Source organism: Synchiropus splendidus, chromosome 3 (assembly GCF_027744825.2).
Source record: "Synchiropus splendidus isolate RoL2022-P1 chromosome 3, RoL_Sspl_1.0, whole genome shotgun sequence".
Taxonomy (NCBI): Eukaryota; Metazoa; Chordata; class Actinopteri; order Syngnathiformes; family Callionymidae; genus Synchiropus; species Synchiropus splendidus.
In genome coordinates this window covers 14,891,525-14,916,760 of record NC_071336.1, presented here as the reverse complement: position 1 = coordinate 14,916,760, position 25,236 = coordinate 14,891,525, and the positions used below count along the sequence as shown (strand labels likewise).

The window sequence follows — 25,236 nt, the reverse complement described above, 5'->3', positions numbered from 1 at the left end:
AAATTCATTGTCAATCCATGTGATCGGTATTGGTGGCGATCGGCAGTCTGGCTGATCAATATCTGTGATTGGCAGCAAAAACCCTGATCGGAGCACCCCACATTTGCTTTGCTTTAAGACATCAATGGTAACAAAAATCATTGGAACAAAACTTTATTTATTCAGGAAATAAAACAAATCTCTGAGCAGTGTTCATGTTCGAAAAAGAAATCTTTCAATAAGGACAGTCCAGGTGACCTGGAGCACAAAAGAGAGCAGCAAGTACTAAAAGGCATCTGGTATCACAGTCGCACTCAACACTCACATGCGACGCAGCACACTCCATTCACTCAGATGATTTCTACTTCGCCCGCACAGATCACAAGCAAGAAACATGACAGGAGTGCAAAATCAGCGTCTGGACAGCAAAAACATACACATCCCTCTTAATTTATTCCAAATTTAACAGAAGTCGTCACCATGCTACGTTGTCACCACACAAGGCTGTTGGCAAAACTGGGTAGACCACGTGATGTACACGTCATTTTGGCATCAACAGAAAAAAACAAAGGCCACAAAGCAGCTACTACTCTCTGTCCTGGCCTCTCCCCGGGTAGGTGCTAAACTGACTGTAGCCGGAGGCTCCGTCACCTCTCCAGGACCCCCCCCTGCCTCGTCTTCCTCCCCTAGGTCGAGGACCTCTTTTGGCTGTTTGGTTGCTCCAGGTCAGGGATGTAATCCCTCCTGGCTGACACCAGTTATCTTCAGTGGTAAAACCGACTGTGGCGTGGTTCATCCTGGAGCCGGGCTGGTGGGACTTGTGGGGTATGTAGGTCTTGTTGGGTTGATGAGCGAAGCTCTGCCTACTATCGAGGGTAACACTTTTCTCTGTCATGAAGTAATGTGCCGGCGAGCCAGGAGCGTTGCCGGATCTCGGTATGGTTGTATTGGTGATGTCACGGTAGGAGACAGGAGGAGGCTGCGCAAGAGAAACATGTTTATAGATGCAAACGATAAAGACCTGAAGCTTTGTTCAGAACCGGGCCGTTTGATCAGCCTCACCTTGCGATGCTGCTCGAACAGTGGCTCGACTCGCCTGAGTCGCATCCCACTCTGCTCATTCTTCAAGGCTTTGGGGGGAAAAAAAGAAAATATCTCAGGTTTGTCAACAGCAACTCTAAACTTTGTTATACTAAATGATAAGGTTGTTCTAATCAGAGCGGCATCTGCATTGTTTCACCCTCATGAGCTGCTTTACTGTCTTCGATCTGTGACTGTGTTATCAGAGATGATGCCACTCCTGTGGACAGTTTACACTTTACAAACAAATACAACGCATTCTTAGCCAAATTAAGTAGGAATCGATGATAAGAGTTTCTGACATTTGATGTCCACATTTCTGCACACAATAATACACAATACAAAAACTATTCTACATGCTTCCCATTTGAGAATGAAAAAAGACTGGACACGAAACGCTGCAGCAGAAGCGTCACAGCGCCCTCGTCTGGACAACACTCTGTTGTACACTCACCACGTGGGTCCACCGAGTGAAAGCCGGCAGCTGAATGCTCCAGAGCGCCTGACACTGGACTGTGTCCAGGCCCCAGGATCGAGGCTCCATTGATTTGACGACCCGGCTCAGCCGCTCCCTGGGGGTCCCCTGGTGTGTTGGGCGACGGGTAGTGGTGTGAGGGGGGCGCGTAGCTCGGCATGGCGGGGGAGTAGACTGCTTGCCCCCCTCTCTGGTACACCTGCGCCACTGGATCAGGGTACTGACTTTGGGTGGCGTAGCTCGCAGGATAGCTGGGGGACAGCTGCCGTTTGGGATGTGGCGGTTGCCATGGAAGCAGAGAGCCCGGAACCGCGTGGGTGGCGGGCTGGTTGACGGGGTACCGGGCAGACTCGCTGGGATTTGACGGCTCAGCAGGGAGGGACTGGGGTGGAATCTGGGGGCTGTATTGTGGTTCCGGAATGAACTGGTGCTGCTGAGGCTGGTACGCCCCCTGGTGTTCAGCCGGGGGAATGGCATGCAGAAAATTGGCAGTTGAAGAGGGGGGGTTGAGATGCAAGTTGAAGGCTTGCTGCAGCGGGAGCAGATACACACACGGCTGGTACATGGAGTTTTTGAATGCCTGAATGAAGAGAAGCATCATCAGAATCCTTCACCCAAATATACACGTCCTTGGCAGATAAGGAGAACAGCATCTTGCCCAAACCACACAATCACACTCAAACATTGGAGCAAATGAACTTTTCTCACCTTCACACCCAAGTTGAAGAAAAACCTCAGGATGTTGACATCTACAGAGGAGAAGCTGTTAGCTGTCAGTCAAACGCTCCCAAACCGACTCAGATTGTGCACTAGACTCCTTCACTCACCTCGGGGCAGATCCTCCCCAGACTTCCTGGAGGAGTAGGGGGGAATCTGAGCCATGTTTCCATTGGCCTCTTGAGGGAATCCCGGGTACAGGGGGTCCTGGTAGAGCTGGGACAGCTGCTGCAGAGGAACACTGCCTTGCACTTCCGGGTGAGAGAGGAGAGGAAGTGCTGACGGTAGCTGCGGGTAGGGCTGGCTTCCCGGGACTGAGGGCAACATAGGAGGGGTTTGACTCCCTTCGACGGTGGAGCAGAGAGGTGGCTGCTCCTGTTGAGCTGTATCATCCACCAGGACCGGAGCCGCCTGGCTTTGATGGTGCAGCTCAGGCAGACTGGGGTCAAGCGCTTGACCTTCAGGTTTGGTTTGAGCCACCAATGCCTCAGAGTGGTGCTGGACATCTGGGGGAATGGAGTGAGCAGCCGTCTGCTGCTCTGGTTGGTTCGGTGGATTTGGAGTCGGAAGCAAGGAAGGCTGGATTTGGCTGTCAGGAACCTGGTTCTGCTGATTTCCAACTTCTTCTTGTGAATCAAGGTGAGTATTTAAAGGCATGGCATCTGCCTGTATTTGAGTGTGAGTAGATGAGGCTGGACTTTGGGTCTGGACCTGCAGCGTGGGTGGCTGGTTCTGGTTTGGTGACGCCAGGGATAAGCTCTGGAGCGGTCGATCTGCACTGGGACGAATAGCTTTTCCTTCATTTTGAGCAGGCAACACAGTAGCCAGGCACTGGTGTTCGTCAGGTCGAACTGGACTGCTGTGCTTCACTGCTGACTTGGTTTGGTTCTGAAGGGGAGTGCTTGGACGGTGACTCCCCGCCTGAGACTCCACCACATCTGCAGCATTCAAAGAAGAGCAGACAAACAGGAATTACAGAGAGTTTCACCAGAGCACCAGTGACTGTATTGGACTGAAAGTTGGAAGTGTCTGTCTTACTTGTGACTGGAGGTGATGCTGAAGAACCGCTAATGACTTTGGATGGAAGACCTTCGGTTGAGGGGGAAATCAGGGCTGGGGGACTGGGTGAGTGGGGGAGAGGAGAGTGAGAATGGGATGAAGAGCGGTGGAAGCCCAGAGCAACAGCGGGGTCTGGTGCGATAGGAGCAATGAAGGTGGGAGAGGGGAGTGACGCTGGACGCAGTGCAGCGGGTGAACTGGACACAGCTTTGATGCTCCTTGGAGCGTCTGATGTTTTCCGGTCTGCGACTGATGCAGCACCAGCAGAATGGTCCTGGGAAGGAGGGGTGCTGGCGGTTGTGGTGACTTTGATGGAGTCCAGCGAGTTGGGAGGTTTTTCATTTCGTGAAAGTGAAGGAGCGTCACGGTCCGTGTTTGCAGAAAGTGTTGCGGTGGAGTCAGGAGGAGGAGAGGATTTCAGTCCTTCACCAGCAGAGGGAGCTTGGAGACTTTCAACAGGACTTTTCTTTTGAAGAAAAAAAACAATCCACATTTTTAATTTCTTGCTTCAACTAACAAACATAGTTTAGAGTACGTGTTACTTAGTTGACTTTGCCAAAATGCTGGTGATTAAATATAAAATTTCACTGAACAAAAATCAGACTTGTTCAGTGATTCCGAAATCTGATTCTAGAATATTTAATTTGACAAAAAAAATCTGACGACCGTGAACCAGTGAGAAAATGACAAATGTACTGACCGTGTTCCTCCTTTGCGATTGTTTTCGTTCGCCACTATGTTTTGTTGCTCCATTGCTCTGTTGGGACAAATGAAATGAACACATGGAAAAAAAACCAAAAAAGGTCAGCCAAAGAAGATTAGCCTGCAGTCGTTGCAGTAGAACGAGCGACAAAAACAAAGCAGGACACACGTTGGGACTCACACTGAGGGCAGGAAAGCTACTTTCGTCTCTCAGATGGAGCTCCACCAGTGCAACGTTCTTCTCAGCCTCCTGCTTGGCTTGTCGTTCCTCTTCTGTCAAGCCAAAGGAAACTGACTCGGCGTCGCCTGAAGATAATCTGCACACACACAAAATGTGAAGAGACCTGAAAATCTCATATCATGCTTCTACAACTGCTCATGTGACATTGCGAAGAGTATCCAACGGTGGGATCGAAGACAGACCTGGAGACTCTCTGTCCTCCTCGATCCTCAGCAGCAGACTGGGCAGGCCAGGAGTGCTGCTTCACAGTGCGGCCCACAGAACCAGGAGCAGCTGCTGAAGGAACAGAGGACGCTGTGGCGCCCCTTCCTCTGCCTCGCCCGCGCCGCCGCTCTTCCCACTCTGCAGAAGAAGCATGGTGAGCATGGCAAGCAGCTTCATTGTCACTTTCAGTGTCGCTCGCAAACCTCCACCATGTCCATTGGCAGGCTTCTTTTCTCTGGTTACACTTCTGGTCACCGCTTTCAGACTTGTATTTTGGGTGCTGCGAGACTGAAGATTCCAGAGTGGCACCCGTCTGCATCACAGACAATGATCACTCTCTGCCTCATGTGAAGGGTGAGTGTGACTTACACTTGGCCCAACTCCTCTGTCTCCACAGTCACCTCACAGACATCAGCATGAATGTCCTTAATCACAGCATTGCAGTACCACCCATTACCTTCCACGTCAGCCTGGGAAAAGGACAGACAATGAGAACCAGTAATCCATAAAGCTTTGCTTTATTTCCCTGCTAATTCATCACCAACCACCGCTTTTCTGGCCATACATGTGGCAAAAAAATCCTGAATTTATGTAAAATATGTGTTCCGCTACTAGAAGGAACAGTCCATTATTGAAACACAGCCCAAACTCAGATGGCTGAACACATGTTCCCTGATCACTACAGTCACTTTAAAAAACAGAATTGATTTTTTCATTGTCATTTTTATACCGAATTTCTCTTGGCTTTATCTGAACAGCTTGCTGTAACATGACTAATAGATTTTATGTCAAACCACTTTGGGAACTTACTCTTAAGAGCACAGGTGGGCAAAATCGCCTTCGCCTATATTTATGTCGTGCGGTCAAAACTTGAATAAACCATGTTATATCTTTATTTCTCTTCTTTTTTTAACACAATTCATTTAATGAGTAACGCTTCAAACAGTATTTCTGGTCTCTCAAAAATAAAGAGATAAAAAGGTATTCAGAAAAACACTTTGCAAACACCTTCAAGTCACATGTCATATCGGGCCTGCACTTATCTCCCTTAGCTGTACAGCACTTTGGATTACGGTGATGCGGAAAATGTGGATGTCTATTCAATATTTATTATGTTTTACACAGGGTGATTTGATCTAGCGGTTGGAAGTGGACTAGACCAGAGCTGCATGAGACGCTCACACAGTTTATAAAATCGCTTTGTCAGTGTGTGACAACAGTCATAATGAACACACCTGACAACGGTCTCCAACTGAGTACTGCATCCCAGCAGCGATGCAGTAGTCCCTCTTCTGTTGTGCTGAAAGTTAAGAAAGCCAATACATGGAAGTTAAATGTCTTTTTGTTTCCAGCTAAAACCTCAGTGGAAGCGAATATTCTCAGAGGAGGTGTGTCACCTTTCAAGGATTTGTGCCAAACATCATACTCCACATTCCTAAACAAAGAAGGGTTGAGAGATCGTCTCACTCGTTCAGGCAGTCTGCCACGTCCACGGCCCTGAAATGCAGAGATAATCACCTACAGTCATAGATTCATTATTTTCAGGCATGCACACTCGGCTCTGTGTGTCTCTGTGTGAGAGCACCGTGTCTGCAGGCAGGTGTGACTTACTCGCCAACTCTGGCCGCCGTGTCTCACCCCAGTTGTAGCAGTGTCCTTCGCTCCCCTTTGTCACAGAAAAGAAATGCATCGCAGTTGTTGTTAGTTATAAAACAATAGACTTTCATGTCACATGTGGCGACCCACTCATGAATCACCGCCTCATAAAGTGACAGAGTTCAAGGGTGAGCCGGAAACTTTCATCTACCCACTCAATGGTTCTTGTAAGTCCAGTTGTTATCATGAAATTGCAGTCGTGAAAATGGCAGATAAAACAGTATCATGCACTTGTTGGACAATCTGGTCAATGTTAAAGAGAAGAATGGATGACTGCATGCAGTTCCTACTTTGGTGCTTCTGTGACCTCTGCATCCGAATCATCACTGCTCACACAAGGGGCCATGTTGTCATCACTGACAAGATGCGCAGTTCGGTTGGACTTCAGGCAGGGGCCTAGCACGCCGCTGTCAACGGCGAACACATTTTCGTAGAGCAGCTCATACAATATAGCTGCACACACACAGAAGTACAAGACAGTCAGTTCAGCTGTGCATGGTGAATGTCAATTCTACACTGGTTATGTCAAAAACACAGACATCATTCATGTTTGCGCGGTAACAACACATATCCACAATATCTTTGACTTTAAGTTTCAGAGTTTCCTGCCAAGGCAACCATCTTGTCAACATACTTGGCACCGCTTTCATTGTCATGATTAACACTCAACAGAGAAGTGAAGCAAAGGCACAAGTTAAATATTTGCAGCCAACATTTATTTTCAAAACAGAGTGAAGCAAGAACTAGAATTCAACTCTAGTCAAGTGGCTTGCAGCGTCTTGATCATCGTAGCTCAAAGCTCAGAGCTTCTCATAATGACCACAAAACTAAAATAAAACTGACAGAACAGTCTTTGCCGTTACTAACATAGCAATGTTCTGAAGAGCGCAAGCTTGACAAGCAATGATACAGCGCCCCCTGTAGGACTGGCATGCGCATGACATCGTTTTCAACCAGTTGATTTTGTCCACAGGAGAACACGGCCTACCCACAGCAGAGAATTGTTTTCACTCTTCATTTGTTTGTCATCATGTGTGAGCTACGACTCAACAAATCTTTTTATTTTTTCCATTTTTTCAGCAGAGGCTGCCACACAAATCAAAGCTGAACTGTTCTAATATCTCTAAATAAGTAATGATAAGAGCCATTTGGGAATCACCAGACTCCTATTTGATGCATGGACCGACAAAGCAACTCAAAGAGAGATGTTTTAAAGACTCACATTGGCAGACAGCAGCACTCCTCATTTGGGTGATTGGATAAACACTGTCATAATGATTCCCATTCAGAAAACACAGCTGCACCTGGAAAAATGTGAGACAACATCCACTCAGTTAAGGAATACGTGGCGCTTCTCATGACAAGGTTACTAAACCACCTGTGGCCACAGCGCTTTCCTTTTTGTACCAAGCTGAACAGGTGACAAATAAATAACAATCAGCAGCAGACAGAGTTTAAAGCTACCAAGCATGTTTCGACCAATAATATTCAAGCATGTCTTGTTATTAGACGGATAACAAAGCCCTCTCCTCAGGTCGCCACATGGGCTTTAGTATAAAGGAATCTTTTTTGATCTTGCATCAAGACTGGAGTCCAGAAGCCTTGGTTCTCTCCTCAACACTTTTTAGCCAGTTCATGTATTAGTGCTTTACAAGCTGGAGAAACCCAATTTGACTTTTTCCTTTTGCTGAAGAGTTTTCCAGTAATAAAAAAAAAAAAATCAACCTTCAATAAAAAGGTTTTAACTAGGTTCACACATTCACCATTCATCAGTATCAAAATAATTTGATCATAGTACAGAAAGAAATTCCTATGTTTAATCAACAAAATGGATGTTCAGGCAAGCTGGAAACACCCAACAATGTTTCGTGCTGAATTTGTACCTTGTCTTCAAAGTTGTTCTCAGTGATGTTGACTGCAGTCTTGCCAGGCTCTTGGAAAATGAAAAAGTCCCTCCTGCAGCGAGACAGGAGAAAGGTGATGGTCAAGTCGGAGAAGTCCACATACATGCACGCTGAGCTCCCTCGTATCCAGTCAGGTAAGAAAATAACATAGAACAAGCAGATTAAAGCTGAACTGTAGACGGTGGTCACCATGTCCTGTTTCATTTCACTATCACAGGGCAGCTACCTAACACCTCACAAGCCATTTTAAAATATCAACAATTATTAATGGTAGGTTTTTAAGTTACACATTAGCATTCCCACTCTAGGTCACCATAACATATATCAGTACACATTTAGTTGGCTCGAAAAAAACAGCTCTAGCTTCAGCTAAAATGACTTCCAACCCCAAATAAAATACCTCAACAATGAATATTGAGCAAATTATTTGACAGATAGAGTCGACACAGGCACAAAACCATGCGTAAGTCAGGAAAAGGCATAGAATTTATTGTTGCCATCCACTTCAATTCAATGAACCCTTTTATTTAAAAAATACGACTTAAGTTCCACTCTGACATTTATCTTTTGTTTATATTGGTGCAATGGATCAGCACGGGTCCGTACAGCCCCTCTGAAGGATACGTGCATGGTCTGCGGACTAGTTGGTGAAAAAAATGCGTGCACTCACGTTAAGGCCGTAGAGCAGTGACTTTATAGCCACCCATTCATAACAGCATCACCACGCTGTGTCAGCCAAGGTTACAATACTTTGGGATTTTTCATTTGTTTTCGTTTTTGTTCAGTTTTGAATTTTTGTCTTTCAAATTCAGTTAGTTTTAATAAATCTTTAGAGTGGGTTGGCTAGTTTCTGTTTTTAAAAAATGATTAGTTTCAGTTTAGTTCTCAGTAGTGTTAGTTTTAGTTCTTTGTTTTTTTCCCTTCAAAATGGGGTACTGGAACAAGATTGAATATTGAAATAGGGTCACAAAAATAGTAACAAAAACTCCACAAAAGACACAATGTAAAAAATGTATTAGGTTGACATTTTTTCCCAACTACCACAATCGCCCTAGTAAGCGCCGTCAGGTCAGGAAGTCAACACAAGTAACGTCATGGACTTGACATGCAGCGCCTGTCTAAAGCTCTTGCAAAAAGCTATTGGTGAGCAGGGTAGACTACTCTCACACAGTCGGCATGAGACTCCTGCACACAGGCATTTTAAGCCAAGTTAGTTTACCGCAGGACACTATGCAGAATGGCACTGTGTTATATTTGTCTTCTTTGTATTTCTCTTGGTGATCCAAAAAATGGTTTGAGTGAGTTTGTTGGTCGATTCCACCCCTATTATTTCATATATGATCATTTGGATTTCTTACTTGTACATAAGAGACAACGCGTTGATCTCCACCTCTCCTACCCATTGCTGCAACAATAAAAACATTGTAAATCAAAATGACGAAGCATTGGGTCATCAGCAACATAAACTCCACTTCACCTTTGGGTCCTGAAGTTTGCATAGATAGTCTTCAAAGTCGCCTTCGATGAACTACAAAACAGAGCAGGACACTTTTGATCATCTTTAACTGATGATGGCCAAATAAACAAATTAAACTCCGAGGTTAAAAGCAGAGCTTAGCTTTGATACAGATTTGTGTCACTCTTTATTGAGTCAATTTAGAGCCTTGGTCATAATGCAAACAGATCGAGTTGAAAAAGAATGTTGAAACAGCAAGCAAGCTCAGCTCATGGCATGCTGAAAAATGTTAATATGTATTCATAATTTCGTGCAAATTCAGGTTTCAGAATCAACCCGCCCAAGATGGTGACTGAGCTACTGATTCAAGAATATGGTAGTGTTTGCAAACAAGCAACCGTGTTTAACACGCAGAACGTTCCATTCATAGTTTGCGTTACAATCACAGATCAATATTCGATGCTACCTACCGCCTCATAGTTGTCTCTGTGTTGCCTGAGGAACTTCACACAGTGGGATCGAACGCGAGTGTGAAGACTCTGGGAGAACAGAACCTAAAGGGTCCAAAGGCCAGTGGCATCAACACAACTATGTCTTCAATGACATGGCTGACAGTTTAAAAAACATTTCTCCTCAACACATTTGGGGCGGATTGTCCCGCATGTGGCACTAGCTACTGCAAAACAACAGTCCAAAAGCACGCGAGTTCTCCAAGAACTAAATCCAGCAAATAGACGAAATTTAGTTTACCTGCTCGGCGACAGCGCGAAATAAACAAGACCCATCTTTGGCGATACTTTTACGGTGCAGACCGAGAGATTTCAAGTAGTCATCCATGGACTTCTCGGCCCCCCGCTCCCCATTAGCTCGCTGGTTTCCGCCGCCGCTCATGTTAGCTGCTAACAACAACAAAGATATTAAGGTGCAGTTTAAAAGTTTTTCGTGTTCTGTGTACGTGTACTGAAAGGGCCATTAGGCTGACCTCAATGGGAACTCACCACACAACGACAAGGTACGGTTTCGTTTCCCACTAAGTTCCGTCCATTACTCAGGCATCTTGGTGAAACTGAAAGTAGTGACTTCAAGTTTAGCTTTCTAGCTAAAGTTAGCGGTGATTCCAAATACTTCCGGTTTTATGTCAAAATAAAGGCTCGATTATGTATTCAGCAACACTACATTTATATAGATAAATACGAAATACTGACTTAGTTACATCTTGCATAGATATTATAGGAATGTATTTTTCAAATATTGTAACGCCATTATGAGCTCTGGAGCAAACACTTGGAACAAGTCGAGGTGAAGGGCTAGCTAGTATGTGATTATATTATATTATATTATATTATATTATATTATATTATATTATATTATATTATATTATATTATGTTATATTTGTGGGACTTTAACGTGTTAATTACAATTAATTAATTACAACGAAAACGCGTTAAAATATTTAATCATTTTAATTTAATTTAATTTAACAGTGTGCTCTCCAGACAACAGGGAACCTTTGTACGTGCAGGAGTTCCTGGTCCACTGATCACACTGATGCACAAGACACGTAGCAGCTAGGATGATAACAACAACAACAACTAACATGGAGGAATCCCTGAACAAAAGCAAGCAAAAGCATCTGTTTGCTTTTGTTCAGGGATGTTTTTTGCTACACAATGACCAGGGTTTCCACTACTCTGAATGGACTTGAAAATCTTGTAACACTGAAATTGTTATACAGATATTTTCAAGACATTGAAAGAGCTTTAGTTTAAATAAGGATAAATAAAAACTTGAATATAGCCACCATCGTGATTTATTGTGCTACTGTCAAACTGATACAAAATAAACAATATTTTGTTGTTTAAATGTATATATGGGTCCATTGTTTGATTCAGTAATGTGCCAAATTCATTCAAATTGAAAAATGTGGCAAATATTCTTATACCATTAAACTGTGATTAATTCCGATTAATTAATCACAAATTCTCTAATTAATTTGATTATGTTTTTAATCGAATCCCACCCCTATATTATATTATATTATATTATATTATATTATATTATATTATATTCACACAAAAAAAAAATTATCTAACATCCTTACATCCTTGTAATGCTTAGCTGACGTTGGTGGTCTGTTTGACACAAGAGTCAAAAAGGGTGATCCTCCACGACCGTCATAGTCTCTTCCTTCCACATTTCCCTCACACAGCGAGTCACAATCTATGGAATCTAATCAGGATCTCTGGGAGCCTCTGACCTCCCCCCAGCCCTCACACTGTTCACTATTTGTCAAGCTCCCATCTAATGGTTACTGTCCTGCATTGCTGCTCCAGAGTGTATAACATGCCAGGTATCCATGGTTACCAGCAAGGAGAGGAAGGAACAAGGCCTGTGACGATTAACACTCGTCCTCCCACTCATTCATAAAGTGTGATCATGACCTTCATCCTTCAATTCACTCTGCACGTTTTTTTTTTTGTTTTTTTTCTGTCTCCACTGGTTTGAGAACTGAAGTCCTATTTCCTTTGTGACAGAGGTGATGCTTGATGACCCAGACAGCAAGAAAGAAATTGAAACTTGAAGACTTTGAATTCAGGGATAGGTGAGGACGGACCAGACAAATTTATCCAAACAGTCAACGCCCCATTCGATCCCAGAGAATCCAACATTTATAATGCTTGAGTAGCAATACAAATGATACAAGTTCCAAATACGCAGCATGATGTTTCTAGACTTTATTCATCAACAAGAGTAGCCGACTAGTTCAAAGGTAGAGAAACAACAGAAAAATTAGAAGGGAAAAAAATGTACACGCTGTCACTATTTTAATATCATGCTTTGTCTCGTGGAAATGAGAGAAGAAACCAGAACAGCTAGAGCAACAGTCCTCTACATTCAAGGCGCGCTTATGATTGCATGAATTAGTTTTGACAAAAATATAAAACGATTCCCTCTCAACTCTCGGAGTCAAACACTAAATGGCAAGAAGACATTTTACCGGGTTGTTATTTGCACAGTTCCACGCCATGCACACCAAAATAGTATTGTTATTTAAGATGAGAGTCGCCAGGGGGCGTCACAGATTCAATATTTGTTGTAAGGCCAATAACAGAAGTACCACGACATGAACGAAAACTCAACAATAAATGATGTCCAGTGAACACTACTACTCCTAGAAAATTGACAAAAATAATCTTCATAATTTTCAAACGTAAATCTTGGGAACTATGGAAAGTGATACCGAATAATTCAGCTTTCGTAGTTTTTCCTTGGTTTAAATGTGTGACTTCCTTAGCTCATAGGTTTATGGTCTTATTAAGGCGATTGTCTCTAATTTATTAGGGGCCCATGACTTATTTTCTAGATTAATAACATCACTGTTTTTTAAATCGTACTGAAGCAGCAAATGGGAGACAAACATTTATCAGCCTCTGAAGTTCATAGGTTCATAATGACGTGTCCACCTGGCAGTGCATGCACCAACTGACAGAGAGCAGCATTAAAAAGTGTCTGTTTAGATGTTCAAGATGAACACAGTACTGAGGAAACAAAAATCCTGAGTCCACAAGGCCTCTTTCTCCTGGCAGTTCATGCTCCAAAGTTAGAAGGGGGCAGCTTACTAGTGATTCACAAGCTTTAGAAAGTTCTCTTTGCAAGATGAACAAATTCAAACACAACACAAAGATACAATCGGATTATAACATAACAACCTTTATCAGCTATCAGTTTGCATTCTTTCAGTAGTTGTAGGAGTCGGCTGGCAGTTGATGTTGAAAGTCTCTGGTGGTTCTTCCATATTACATGCATCAGTGCAATACAACTAAGTGTAATATATCATACTGCATGTCCAAAAAATAAATTGACAAAATATACATTTTGAGGAACTGTTAGTTTGGTCGCGTTGGATAGAACAACAAAGGAATTTTGAGAGTGCTGTGTTCAAAAAAGGTGCAAGCATTCTACCACGGTTAATTTCTCTGCAACACTACAAAGTGCAACTTTAAATTAAGACATTTTAGACTCATCCGAGTCTTATGTTGTTTTGTAAACACAAATACATTTTCAATATACAACACAAATATTAGAACTAGTGCCACTGTCCTTCAGAAACCACAGAGCTTAGAAATCCTGCTGAGGAAACTATAGTAGCGGTAAGTTTTATTTATTTTCCCATTCATTTTACTTCTTTATTGTATTGCTTTAATAATTTTTTGCATCTATTTTGTAAATAAATACAATCCTACTGATTGTTAAGTGACTGCCAGTCCCCATTTGGTTTGCTTGCTCGCACTAAAATGTATAATAATGTCAGTAAGATAAATTGTTTCATGTTAATACAAGATGTAAAAGTATAAAATTGAGGCTGACATTTGACCTTTATCGAGAGAGCAACGCAACTCCAAGAATATACAGACATGTGGGGACTGCTTCTCTAAATATATAAAGGGATAATATTTTAGCAGCAGCAAGGATCATGGATTTTAAAGCCTGTGACTTCTGAAGGATGAGTGAGACAGGCAATAAACATGTCACAGGGTTAAATAGCAAAGAGTCAAGTGAGTAAATGACGCACAAAAGCAGGCAGTAAAAATCACAAGCATGACGCAAAAGTTGACAGAACTCCAAACTTATCCTCATGTTTGGTGCATTCAGTGTTTAACAGTAGCTGTTTGACATTCTCATAGAAGATGAGGAGATACATTTTTGTTCTTTACATCCATCTTAGAAGAAATCCAGGGTGTGTGAGGGGGAGCAGTCATACAGGGGAAATAGAAGAATAGAAAAAGAAAGATGAGGACTGGAAAGAAATCGCAAGTGGCCAGGAAAGTAAAGACTTTTTGGAACAGGAAGTATGTGCATCATGAGGGGTGAAATGAAGATAGGTAGGTCGATACCCAGGCAGAAATGTTGAGGAACAGAAAGACTAAGCAGCGAATAGAAATAAAGCAGGATAGCAAGTGAGACAATCATTATAGAAAAGGAAGGAAGGAAGGAAGGAAAGAAAGGTGTGGCTAAGTGAAGAAAATTTCTGGAAAGAAAAGAAAGGTAACAAAAGAAGGAAGGATGAATGGAAGGAAGAAAGGAAGGCAAAATGAGGCAGGTTAAGGGATTGAAAATAATTAAAAATAATTTGAAAAATAAAAGAATTCTAAAAGAATTCCAACAAAGGACAAGAAGGTTAGAAAGCTAGCAATAAATGAGAAAAGAGGAGGTAGGAACCTTTAAAGGTAAAACAACATTCACAAAGAAGTTTTCAGACCAAGGTAGCCGAGAAAAGAGTGTTTGGTAGCAGCAGATGACGAGGATGAGATGAGGGAAGGACAACTGGAGCGAGGTTTCAGGGAGAGGAGCGTTGTGATAGGGAGCAGAGGAGATAAATCTCTCCACCCGGCTTGGTCAGAGAGCGATGGATGGAAAGGACGCAGGAAGGAGCTGGAGGAGAGTGAAGCGGTGTCCGTGTGCAGCCTCTGGATATGTTTGTTTGAGCGCTGATTGTCTCCGTGCACATATGTCCGGTGTGTGTGCACATTGCTCGGAGTCTCTGTCGCGCCCCCGCTGATATGTCCGGGGTGCTTGACCCTGCAGTGCAGACGCAGACTGTCCCGCCGCTTGGCGCTATAAGGACACAGCTCGCAGGTGAACGGCCGCTCCCCTGTATGAACGCGAACGTGCTCCACCAGTTTGTTTGCCGTCCTTGTAAGGTGACCACATCGGTCACACCGGTACTGGTTGCCTTGACGATGACCCTGGAAGTGAACCTGCAGCTCCTGTTGCCCTGGAAACGACCTCTGGCAGATGCGGCAGCGATGCTCAGAGGTGCTTGTCTCCAGCTGGGTTGCCATGGCAACTGACAGAGCTCTGCCGCTGCCAGCAGTAGGAGGGGTGACGGAGCATCTAGGAGTCATAAGAAGAGGGAGAGGTGAGGCACCAACACTCCAGAGATCCACACCAGGCTGCTGCTGGTCACCTGCTTCATGAGCGGCACTGTGCCCACCCACACCGCATGTTTCCAACGCAAATAAACAAATGTCACTCTCCGTCGCTGACACAGCAGACCTTTTTCATGACACAAATACAAAGTGATTCACCCAGCAGTACTACAGAGAGTGGACAAAGAACAAAAACCTTTGTCTCCAGTTCCACACAGAGTGAGGACAAAAGAATTTAGTTCTACTTTGAAAAGGAGGATGCAGACAAAACGCCTTTGCATATGTTTATTACTCAATATACGCACGCACTCTGTTTATATGTATTTCCATCAACCTGCATTGTTGAGTAAAGTGAATCGCAAAGTTATAAAGGATCTGAACTATCTGCATTAGCCAAAACAACAGGCGTTCATTGAGAGAAACACGATGAAATTTGTGTCATGCAGTAATAGTAGCTTCACAGGCCACCAGGTCACTTTCACGTGTCACCAGTCCATCACTGTTTTTAAAAATAAAAATATATAATAAATAATAAACATAACAATAAATGTATTAGCATCTACATGAAAGGTGATATCCCACGCCCTATCAGCCAGACTGGTACCCCACAGCAACCAACCATCGGAACCCCTTTAGCAGGTGCTGGGTTGATGAGAGAGCAGATTCTTGCTGCTATTTTGGGTCAATTGCAACCGGGCCCTGTGGATAGAAACGTGGCCACAAGGGCACTAACTACAGACCCCTGACCTTTCATGTTGACCCACGTTCAGCGCAACATATTTGACTTTCATGAAGGCTTTGAGGAACTCTTTAATACTGAGGCACTCAAACCCCTCCACTACGGCAAGGTGACAAACTTTAGGCACTGAAAAAATGATGGACACAAGCAGCCAAAATGAGTTTTCTCTGCTGGGTGGTTGGACTCTTCAGGCATGTTCCAGTGGGAGGAAAGACCCAGGAAACATTGTCGAGACTACAGCTTTTGGTTTGCCAGGGAACTCCCCAGCATATCCTCAGAAGAGCTGAAGGAGGTTTCTCGGGACTGCTGTCTTCAGTTGTGGCCCCTGTGCTATGATCTCACTAGCTGGATGGATGCAGCTTTTATTAGGGATCTCACCTCCGCTAACAAGCTCCGCTAAGTTATGTGATTCTATCGGCAAATAACTCAAAACACATTGACAGATTTCTTTTTTTTTCTGGGAACAGATATTGGTGGTGTTAAAAACTACCATCTGGATCCATGGATCACTTGAAGACTCAATCCTCCGAGGAACAAATGGAGCTGCAGTGCAAGCTTCCGTTCTTGGTGCCCTACTGTATCTACTCTACCAACACAGAGCGCCTTATTTCAAATGCTAAAAATTGCATCCAATAATACAGCCAAAATGCTGGGAAAACACATGTAAAAATGTAAAAATCATGTGCTTTTTCAGTTTCATTTTTAAAAATGCCCATACAGGTTTTGCCAAATGAAGCATTTTTACCTGATCCCACCGCTGTCCCCTGTGACACTTAGTAAATGGGTTTCCATATGGGTTCTCATCGCTGCCTCCTTACTGGTGGAGTGGCCACACACACAGCAGTGCAGAGAAAATGAGTCCTGCTCCCACTGGCGGTGCTCCGTCATGTGACTCTGGAAAAGGTCATGTGGCTCAATCTCGAATCCACACACGTGACACCTGCAACAGGAACGACAGGTACATCGTGGATCAGTAGGTAGCCATGGCAGTGCACATGGACTAGGCTCTGCTATTTCACTTTTCATGCCGTTACGGATGGTAGGTGATTTAGCTTGACAAGTACTTAATCACAAGTGTGTTGCTCAGTCACACTGTACAGGGACACACAGGATCACAAAGGAAAACGACAAGCATTTGCAGAAGGCTGACGTATATAAACATAGTCCAGAGTGTTTGACAAGTTTGAGTGCTCTCATCTGCATCACAGAAAAATGAACTTCCCGGGCAATGGATTTAGAAGTCGTTGGTGATTTACCTTTACTACAAATACACATTCCGTGTCGGGCAGCTCAAGGTCAACTTTACGAAAGGACAATGAGTCACTATCACAGCTCCACTACATCACTACTATCAACTGCAGTCACTCATTATCAAAAACATTGCCATGCTCGGGAAGTAGCAGCTTCTATCACCTGGCAAACATGTACTGTAACTAGTTTTCCTTCATGTATTGCAATTTGACTTACACTTTATTTTACCATAGAATGGTCAACAAAAGTTCACTTTAAACAACAGAGGTAATGATCAGCATATTAGTTTGTCAATGGTTAAGATGTGTTCCCCAATCTAAACCAAGGTTTGATTTCACTCCACTGTGAGTGGGCACTTCAGTCTGAGCGGCTGCAAGGGTATTTGACAGGTACGAAGGCTCACAAAAGCGGCTAAGAATGTACTACCTGATGAAGTAGAATCATGTATTATTCAACTGACTGTTCCATTAAGAAAAAGATTTTGCAGTAACTGTAAAGGCCACAGAGCTTCGCTGTCAGGGATGACGGTCCTTAATAACAACTTCAGTCACCTGCTGAGAAACTAGGAGGTGCCACGAAACCTAACTGTTGGCTTCTGATAATGACTGGGTGTGTAAGTGGCAGCTGCTGATTTCCAACGTCCCGTCTTCTACAGTCAACCACCACTCATTGAATACATTCATCGTGCCAATATTCCCATATGTGGAATCCACCGTTCAGGTTTGGACAAAGAACACCCGAGTTTCCAGTTTACCTGTAGAAGTAAGAACATCCATTCCGCTTGTTTTTGCTTTGGTTGTGTTGAGCACCTGCAAGGGAGAAATACCAGCAAAATAAGAAATAATTCTCTCACGTGTATCAAGAAATAAGTCTCTTTTTTGTGCTGAGCTCTTCTCAAATCTACTAATGACGAGTCCCTGTAGAGGTTGTTATTGGTAAACCTCTCTGCACACTTGAGCAGCATCTTTAGTGAAAAGCCAGAGGGCGCTTTGATGGCAGCGGGGAATCCATAATATCAGCAAAATGTGTTTTATGACAACTTATTTAAAAAACAATAAAACAAAGGCCGAATTGTGATGGTAGCCAGAAGACGACAAAAACACGAGCACAGGCCAACTCTCTGACTTGAAACACACATGGGAGAACAACAAAACAAACAAAAAGTAACACAAGACAAAAGGCCACACTGTTGCGGTTTAGACAATTGTTTAGGAATTGTTGTCATCCTCGAATGATCCTTGGCTGGTTTCCTCTCAGGTGCGACTCGCAGGTCCTTTTTAATTACAGGATTTGGTGCGAGTTCGGTTCTCTAAACACTCAATAAAAAAGCCTCCCAGGAGACTCACGCTTACCATCATTCAGATTTCTGCACCTATTCAAAATGATTCCTCCAATCTAAATGAAGGCTCTTACACCATCTGCTGAGTGTGACTGCGTGAACAGTGTATTACCATTCAAAGGCTCCTTGGTGCTCAGACGAGGAGATGGGCAGGTGGGATCGACGGCCCTCTTTAACCCAGTGCTGGGAAAGTGAACAAGTCTTCGTGTCATTCAGGGATTAAAAAAAAGTTCACAACATCTTCATATTGTTTCAATTTGCATGTTTCAAGCTTCAAATTCATGGCGTCATTATTATGAATTGGAACCCTGGTGGAATATTTGGAGACTTGAATGTCCAGTCTTCGGCAGAGGTACCATCCCCGTGATCACCACATCATCTCTAATCCATGGTTTTGACAATTTTTCCACAACCCATTGATGAAAAATCTTCAGTTTGATCTCTTGTTTTTCACAAACCTATTGCAGTTATCTGGAGCAAAACTAAAATACCTGTTCTTTTGACCTCACCTAGGGATGACCTTGTGCTCTCCCCCTTGTCAGATACATCAGGCAACCATAGAGGGCGTCATAGTGACGGCACATCTGATCTACAAGAACTAATTCTCCACCAAATCAGAGTCTGAGTCCTTCACCCAAGCACAATTTAAAGAAGTTGCACTTGCTAGTCTAATCCACTGATCTCAGAACCTCGAGATGTTTGTCTCCTTTTTTAACCCCTTTTAAATGGACATTTTATGAAGTGCTTTAATATCATCATAATTATTACCTACTTACATACTTTTATGAACTGTTTTCTGCGCTCTGCTTTCTTGTGCATTTGTTCTTTGATGTGGTTCATTCTTCGGTTGAATTTCCATTGGAAATTTATTTTTAATGTGGAACAGACTATGTGAATGTGACATTCTTCAAAAAAAGTGGTAGAGTTTAGAAGACTGTGGGCTTCTGCTTAGAAATGATCATGTTCCTCCAAATCCTCCAAAGAATGACCCAACTACAGGCCAAAGGTTTGACTACAAAGTCATCAACAGACTTTGTCATTACTCAGGAGATTATATGAGGCAGGACAAGAACTTTATGCCCTTATTTATTCAGGCAAAAATGTTAGCCACTGTCTCTCTAATTCTGATGTCCGAACGTGCAACTGGGAAATTGGACTTTTGGTCACTACACGCAGATGACAGAGTGAATTCCTTCATTTACCAACACTTGGAGAAGTGCAGCTGCATCTAAGACAGTGGGTGGGTCGGAAATCACTGTAGGATTTGTAAGATCTGACTGCATTTTTCAAGTGGCGATGCATCTCCAGCACTGAAATTATTGGACTAACTAAAATGACTAGCTCTCATAAGCATTAGTCATAGCACATGGCCTAACGCTCATCTAGATGCTTCTGTGATGTGAAAGACATTTATTGGGACATCAATGTAAATAGCGGATGAATGGCAGCAGTACCTGTTTCCGACTGGTGGAGTCATCCTCTCGGTCGGATGACTACTGGATTTACTGACTCGCTCTGTGGAAAGACAAAACTGAAATCACTTAGTTTCTATTGAAGTGCATCAAAGGGAATACATCCAGGACATACTGTATAACAGAAGTTCAAGAGAAGAGCCGTGTCACCTGAGAGCTGATGCAGCAGCGTGGAGGCCAGGTTCACAGACATGTCTTGCCAAAGTGCCGCCCCGAGACAATGGTTGGCCATGGTGCCCCCCGAATCAAACTGCTCTTCAGTTTTGAACACAGAGGTAAAGACGTCTTCCTTCTTCACTCCAAAGAAAGATTGATTATCCCTTTGAGCATTCGAAGGAAATTTCTCCTCCATCGTGACTCCAGAAAAAAGATCTGCTCTGGGGAACAGCTGCTCTGAATGCTTATCGTTGAAGCGAAAATGGTGGCCCACATTGGCCTGAAAAGATATCGGATTCACATCCTCATTTTCAATCTTCACTCTGAACTGAAACGCCTCGGCCCCAGAACTGCCGGACTGCTGGCTGGAGGTGAAAAACTGAGGTTTAACTTTAAAGTTGGGAAGAATGTGTTCTTCATTTTGACTCGTGAGGAGATGGTGGCTCCTCAACTTAGGAGCAGTTTGGCTGATGAGAGGAACGTGGATCAGATCCGAGACTTCAACTGACACCTCCTCCTCTTTGACCTTCACGGCATGATGGTTGACCTCTTGCGTCTCTGCGATTGTTGCAAAATCTGCATGTGTTGCTTCACCTAAAGAAACGTTTCAATGAGTATGAATTGCTTGATAAATACTTCAGAGTCCAGTTTTATCTTCAGAGTTGAATTGAATTGATAGGCTAAATAATTATTAGGTGAATTCCATACGCCAGTGTTTTTCAACTGCTGTGCCACGCCACACAAGTGTGTGGTGAGAGACCGTCAGGTGTGCCGTGGGAAATGATGCAATTTCACCTAACTTGTTCAGAGATGCAGGTGAGGAGATGACATGGATTCAGTCACATTCTTTCTATACACTGTAGATCTATGCGGATGCACTGTTTAGTTTATCGGTCTCCGCAGCACTGTGCAATGTGCTCCTCTTCCCACACACACAGCAAAGAACTTTTGAGGTGCTTTTTAACCAGATGCGCCTCTACACACCTTCACAACATAATGATGCGACGCTAAAGACTGTCTGCACCACATAGCTAACAGAGCTAAAGTAAAGCTAATGTAAAACTTTATTGACACTCGTACAAGAGCGAAGTTTGCTTCGTTGTTTAAAAGGTGGCTGAAAACTAAATGCAAAACCAAATAAATGTGCACCAAAAGGTGACAAGAGAAAGAATAATTGCAAGCTGAGGCAAATAATGTTAAAGAATTCCCTGGGAATTAGAATAAAATCATGTAAAAGAAGATAAATTAGGAACTAAGGAGCTGAATACTCCAAAGAAGATTTTCTACAGGACTTTCCACCAAGCACAATTGAACTTTGCCGAGGTGCCGAACCTCTGGATTTCTTCTATGAACAACCTGTGTCGTGGCTTGAAAAAGGTTGAAAAACACTGCCATATGGTAGAAAATGAAACCAAACAAATGGACATTTAATTTAAAAACATGGAAGTCCTAAATGTATAGTAACAAATTAAAAACAACGCAATTGATAATTAATGACAATTAAAGTATATTATAAAGTAAATTAACTATAATAATTATTATATTTAAAATAACAACATGTGTAAAATGCTTATTATTAACATTTTATATAAAATATTTTATTTTATTAAAAGTAATTTCTTAGAATTGCAATGGCGGTAAAGTAAATAAATACATATAACCCAATCACATTTTACAAAAACTGCACTAGGCCTACTACATTATTTGCAGGATTCAAGAAAAGTATTTTGCTAAAAACCTTAACTAAGAATAAACTACATATTGATGTATTAAATAAAAAAAAAAAAACATACCGTAGACAGTAACTATGCTTAGGGTAGCTTATTTTAATAATTTCTTTCTTCATTTCAGGCCATTCGTATATTGTATAAACTAAAATTTTGACTGACACTTTTTACTTGTGGGCCAGTGAGTCAGCATGACATCACAGTGAATATTGAACTTGTCGATTTGAAAGGAAATGATGTCAGAATCGGATGAATGCACACCCTCATGCGCGCGCACACACGCACAAACGTTGGTACTTCTATCTTTGTGGGGACCACTCACTGTCATTGATGATAGCCTCTCATCTTCAACTTGACCAAAACAAATCACTAACCATAACCAGGACTCTGAACCAAACTGAAGCCCAATTATAATGACCCAGTTATTTAGAAGTTTTAATCCTCATATAGAGGCTTAACCTTGTGGGGACCAGCCAAAATGTCCCCCACAAAACAAACTGTCCTCACAAGTAGGTTTGTTTCAAAGAAATGGTCCCCACAAGTAAACGCTATACAGGGTACACACACACACACACACACATATATCTGCACCTGCTAGTTTCCTCAACAGGTCTGAGGCCAGCGTGTCCACTGTGGTGTTGCCATCAGGGGTGTGTGTCAGTGAGGGAGGTTCCGGACTTGCCCCAGGACCGTCTGGTGAGAGAGCAAGGCCCGGCTCATCTTGTTGACCTCCACCATGTCCTGGTGGAATGATCTCACATCTCTGCTGCTGCAGCTCCTCCTGTGTCCCGGGCTGCAGCTCTGCCTTCTGGGTGGCTTCTGGAGACATGTGCAATTTGCATAACTCAGCTAATGAACACGGCAATGGGAAAGTGCATGACCCACATTGATAAGAATAAAACAAAATGCAGCGATGGACAGAAGCATGAGTGTGGCTTTATTGATTCGTACCCGATAGCCTGATGAGGAGGTCAGACGCCATCTTAGTGCTGACATCAGGGCTGAACAGAGAAGTGGCTTCTGGGAAGGGACTTGAACTGGGACCCAACTTGGTTTCCGGACGCCCTTCTGTCGTATCCGAGCGACTGTCATCGTTGATATGTGTTTCAGTGTGTATTTTTGCAGGGTGTGTGTGCCACTTGGCTGCATCTGATGGAGGCTGCAACACACTCGACCCACGCTTCATGTTCCAGTGTGTGTGTGTGTGTGTGTGCGTGTTTGCAGGAAGAGAGGGAGTCAAAACTCAGAAGAGGGCATCAGAAAAGGAAGAGGAGGATGAGCTTCTAAAATAAGACTGTTTCCCAACATATGGACACATGAAGAGCATGATTGAGAAATAAAGGAGACCGGGGTGAGAAGAGTTGGGGGCGGCGACGAGAAGGGGGCTGCAGTTCCGACGGAGCTGTTGCTGCCTCTCATTGACCTGAAAGAGAAAGAGCGAGGGAGAGGAGAGGGAGGAGTGAAGATGGATTGCGAGGATGAGCGAGAAAGAGGAGCAGAGATGGCGAGGATGAAGGGCGAGGGAGGACAGGAGCAGGGAGAGGGAGAGGAGGGGGACAGGGAGCAAAGGAGAGATGAAGGGAAGTGGGGAAAGACAAGAAGAAGAAAAGCAACATGAACAAAGTGGATCTGCCGAATTAATAAATTATTGAAGGGATGAGGCCCAATAATTTGGGAATAAATCATGCTGTTATCACCATGGCAACCCCCTGCTGTGTCATCTCCTGCCCTGACCTTCCACGCCACTAACAATCATCCATTTCAATCCATAATCATCAATAACTACTTATACCTGCCACCAGACATTATTCCTCATCGCTTGATGGAACCGGATCACCACTTTGAGATGTGGTATTGAGCAAGAATCCTTGCTCCATGTGTGATTTTGACGAAAGGCTTCGTTTCAAACAAGTTGATATGAAAATCAGTCCTGTGCTGGGAATGATTTGAGATGGACGTGTTCCAGTCTACAGCCCCTCCACCCCGCCGACCCCGCTCCCTCCTGTCTCCAGGCGACAGTCCGGGATAGCCACCGCAGCCTGCACCGTCTGCCATTCCAGGACCCTGAACCTCCTCGCGGTGCGGCGCGGCCGGTGTCACAGCCCCGGGAGTCCCGCCGTTCGGCGCTCTTCCCTCCCAGCCCCTGCAACATGGCTGATTGGCGTGTGGAGCGAGTCAGAAAGTCACTCCCCGGTGAGCAGGACCAAGCAGCGCCGCGGACCGAGTGTGTCCTCTCGGCTCCTCGGAACGAGGGCAGGTGTCAAGAGCCCACCGCCCCCCTCTCTCCCCCTGCAACATGGCTGCACGGTAACCCGACCTCACAGGACCTCGCAAGTCATTTTCACGGGTCAATTAGCATCGAGGAGCGTCGGTTGCTAACACTCTCCCGCCCCAGGACACGAGCGCGGCTCCCGCCGCTTCTCCCATCGTGACTTACCGGTACCGGGGTGCAGGTGGCGGCGGTGGCGGCGGCGGCGGCGATGGTGCAGTCCGGGGCAAATCCTATATTTAGACTCTTCTTTCATGTGAAATTTTCCTTTTACACGACTGTCATTTGTTCCTTAACGTTCCGCTGGCTCGACCCTACATCCGCGGAAGTCGCCGAGCACTGAGACCGGGGAGAGATCCGTTTCTGCCCCGGAGTCGAGGATGACGGGTCGGTCACCGAGCAGGGCAGATGGAGGTTTCCTCCTCCTCCTCCTCCTCCTCCTCTCTCTCCTCTCTTACTGTGTGTGCGTGTGTGTGTGTACTTGTTCGTCTGCGTTCAGTGTGTGTGAGTGAGTTTGAGACATGAAATACATCAAAGAACATTAACTTAAGAATGTGTATGATGTTGTGTTTGCAATATGTAATGTTTGCAGTTTCATGTATGTTAATAAATGACGCAAATGTCATTAAAATGTGTGTTTATTTAGTAATAACGTTGTGGCCTAAACAGGTTGTTGATGAGATGCAAGGAGTGACATGATGTTTTTAGTTCGTCCAAAGAGCTGAGCCAAAAGGCTCAAAAGTCATCACACTGACCTGTCCATCATGATTCCTCCTGGATGTCAGCCTGGAGAGGTTGCCAACCGGGAGGAGGCCCAAGGGCAGACCAAGGATACGCTGGAGAGATCACGTCTCTTGGTCGACCAGACAGCAATTCAGT

At 43.9% G+C, this 25,236-nt stretch overlaps 2 protein-coding genes across 5 annotated transcripts; both read right to left on the bottom strand.

The window, feature by feature from the left end:
• Window positions 1-168: 168 nt before the first annotated feature.
• On the bottom strand, window positions 169-10,617 carry otud4 (OTU deubiquitinase 4). 3 transcript variants are annotated; one of them, XM_053859391.1, is made up of 22 exons: window positions 10,472-10,617; window positions 10,224-10,369; window positions 9,944-10,027; window positions 9,495-9,545; window positions 9,376-9,422; window positions 7,997-8,069; window positions 7,336-7,417; window positions 6,404-6,566; window positions 6,069-6,123; window positions 5,855-5,954; window positions 5,693-5,757; window positions 4,827-4,927; window positions 4,661-4,770; window positions 4,436-4,595; window positions 4,194-4,329; window positions 4,011-4,067; window positions 3,290-3,776; window positions 2,362-3,189; window positions 2,243-2,283; window positions 1,514-2,114; window positions 1,042-1,109; window positions 169-958 (listed from the first exon to the last, which is right to left on the bottom strand). In XM_053859391.1, the coding sequence occupies exons 2-22, from the start codon at window positions 10,362-10,364 to the stop codon at window positions 566-568; spliced, it is 3,843 nt and encodes a 1,280-aa protein (XP_053715366.1). In that variant the 5' UTR covers window positions 10,365-10,369; window positions 10,472-10,617; the 3' UTR covers window positions 169-565. The 3 variants fall into 3 exon arrangements, with proteins under 3 accessions (XP_053715366.1, XP_053715365.1, XP_053715367.1); XM_053859390.1 differs by having other exon boundaries at window positions 10,224-10,372; window positions 10,472-10,603; XM_053859392.1 differs by having other exon boundaries at window positions 10,456-10,569.
• Window positions 10,618-12,234: 1,617 nt separating this feature from the next.
• LOC128755744 (zinc finger protein 296-like) lies at window positions 12,235-24,818 on the bottom strand. Of its 2 annotated transcripts, XM_053859698.1 has the most exons (10): window positions 24,526-24,818; window positions 23,040-23,511; window positions 22,848-22,907; window positions 22,680-22,781; window positions 20,356-20,955; window positions 20,188-20,248; window positions 18,846-18,916; window positions 18,149-18,203; window positions 16,889-17,083; window positions 12,235-15,369 (listed from the first exon to the last, which is right to left on the bottom strand). In XM_053859698.1, the coding sequence occupies exons 2-10, from the start codon at window positions 23,272-23,274 to the stop codon at window positions 14,715-14,717; spliced, it is 2,034 nt and encodes a 677-aa protein (XP_053715673.1). In that variant the 5' UTR covers window positions 23,275-23,511; window positions 24,526-24,818; the 3' UTR covers window positions 12,235-14,714. The 2 variants fall into 2 exon arrangements, with proteins under 2 accessions (XP_053715673.1, XP_053715672.1); XM_053859697.1 differs by having other exon boundaries at window positions 22,680-22,907.
• Window positions 24,819-25,236: the final 418 nt, after the last annotated feature.

Bases quoted from the DNA above. Each gene is read 5' to 3' on its own strand.
- otud4 (XM_053859391.1), bottom strand. From the start codon at position 10,364: ATGAGCGGCGGCGGAAACCAGCGAGCTAATGGGGAGCGGGGGGCCGAG. The intron at 6,567-7,335 runs GTGAGTCTTTAA...GTGTGTGTGCAG, and splicing joins GAGTGCTGCTGTCTGCCAAT to CTATATTGTATGAGCTGCTC. The intron at 5,955-6,068 runs GTAAGTCACACC...TCTGCATTTCAG, and splicing joins ACGGCGGCCAGAGTTGGCGA to GGCCGTGGACGTGGCAGACT.
- LOC128755744 (XM_053859697.1), bottom strand. From the start codon at position 23,274: ATGAAGCGTGGGTCGAGTGTGTTGCAGCCTCCATCAGATGCAGCCAAG. The intron at 22,908-23,039 runs GTACGAATCAAT...ACATGTCTCCAG, and splicing joins CCTCCTCATCAGGCTATCGG to AAGCCACCCAGAAGGCAGAG. The intron at 20,956-22,679 runs GTGCAGATATAT...ACGTTTCTTTAG, and splicing joins CCTGTTGAGGAAACTAGCAG to GTGAAGCAACACATGCAGAT.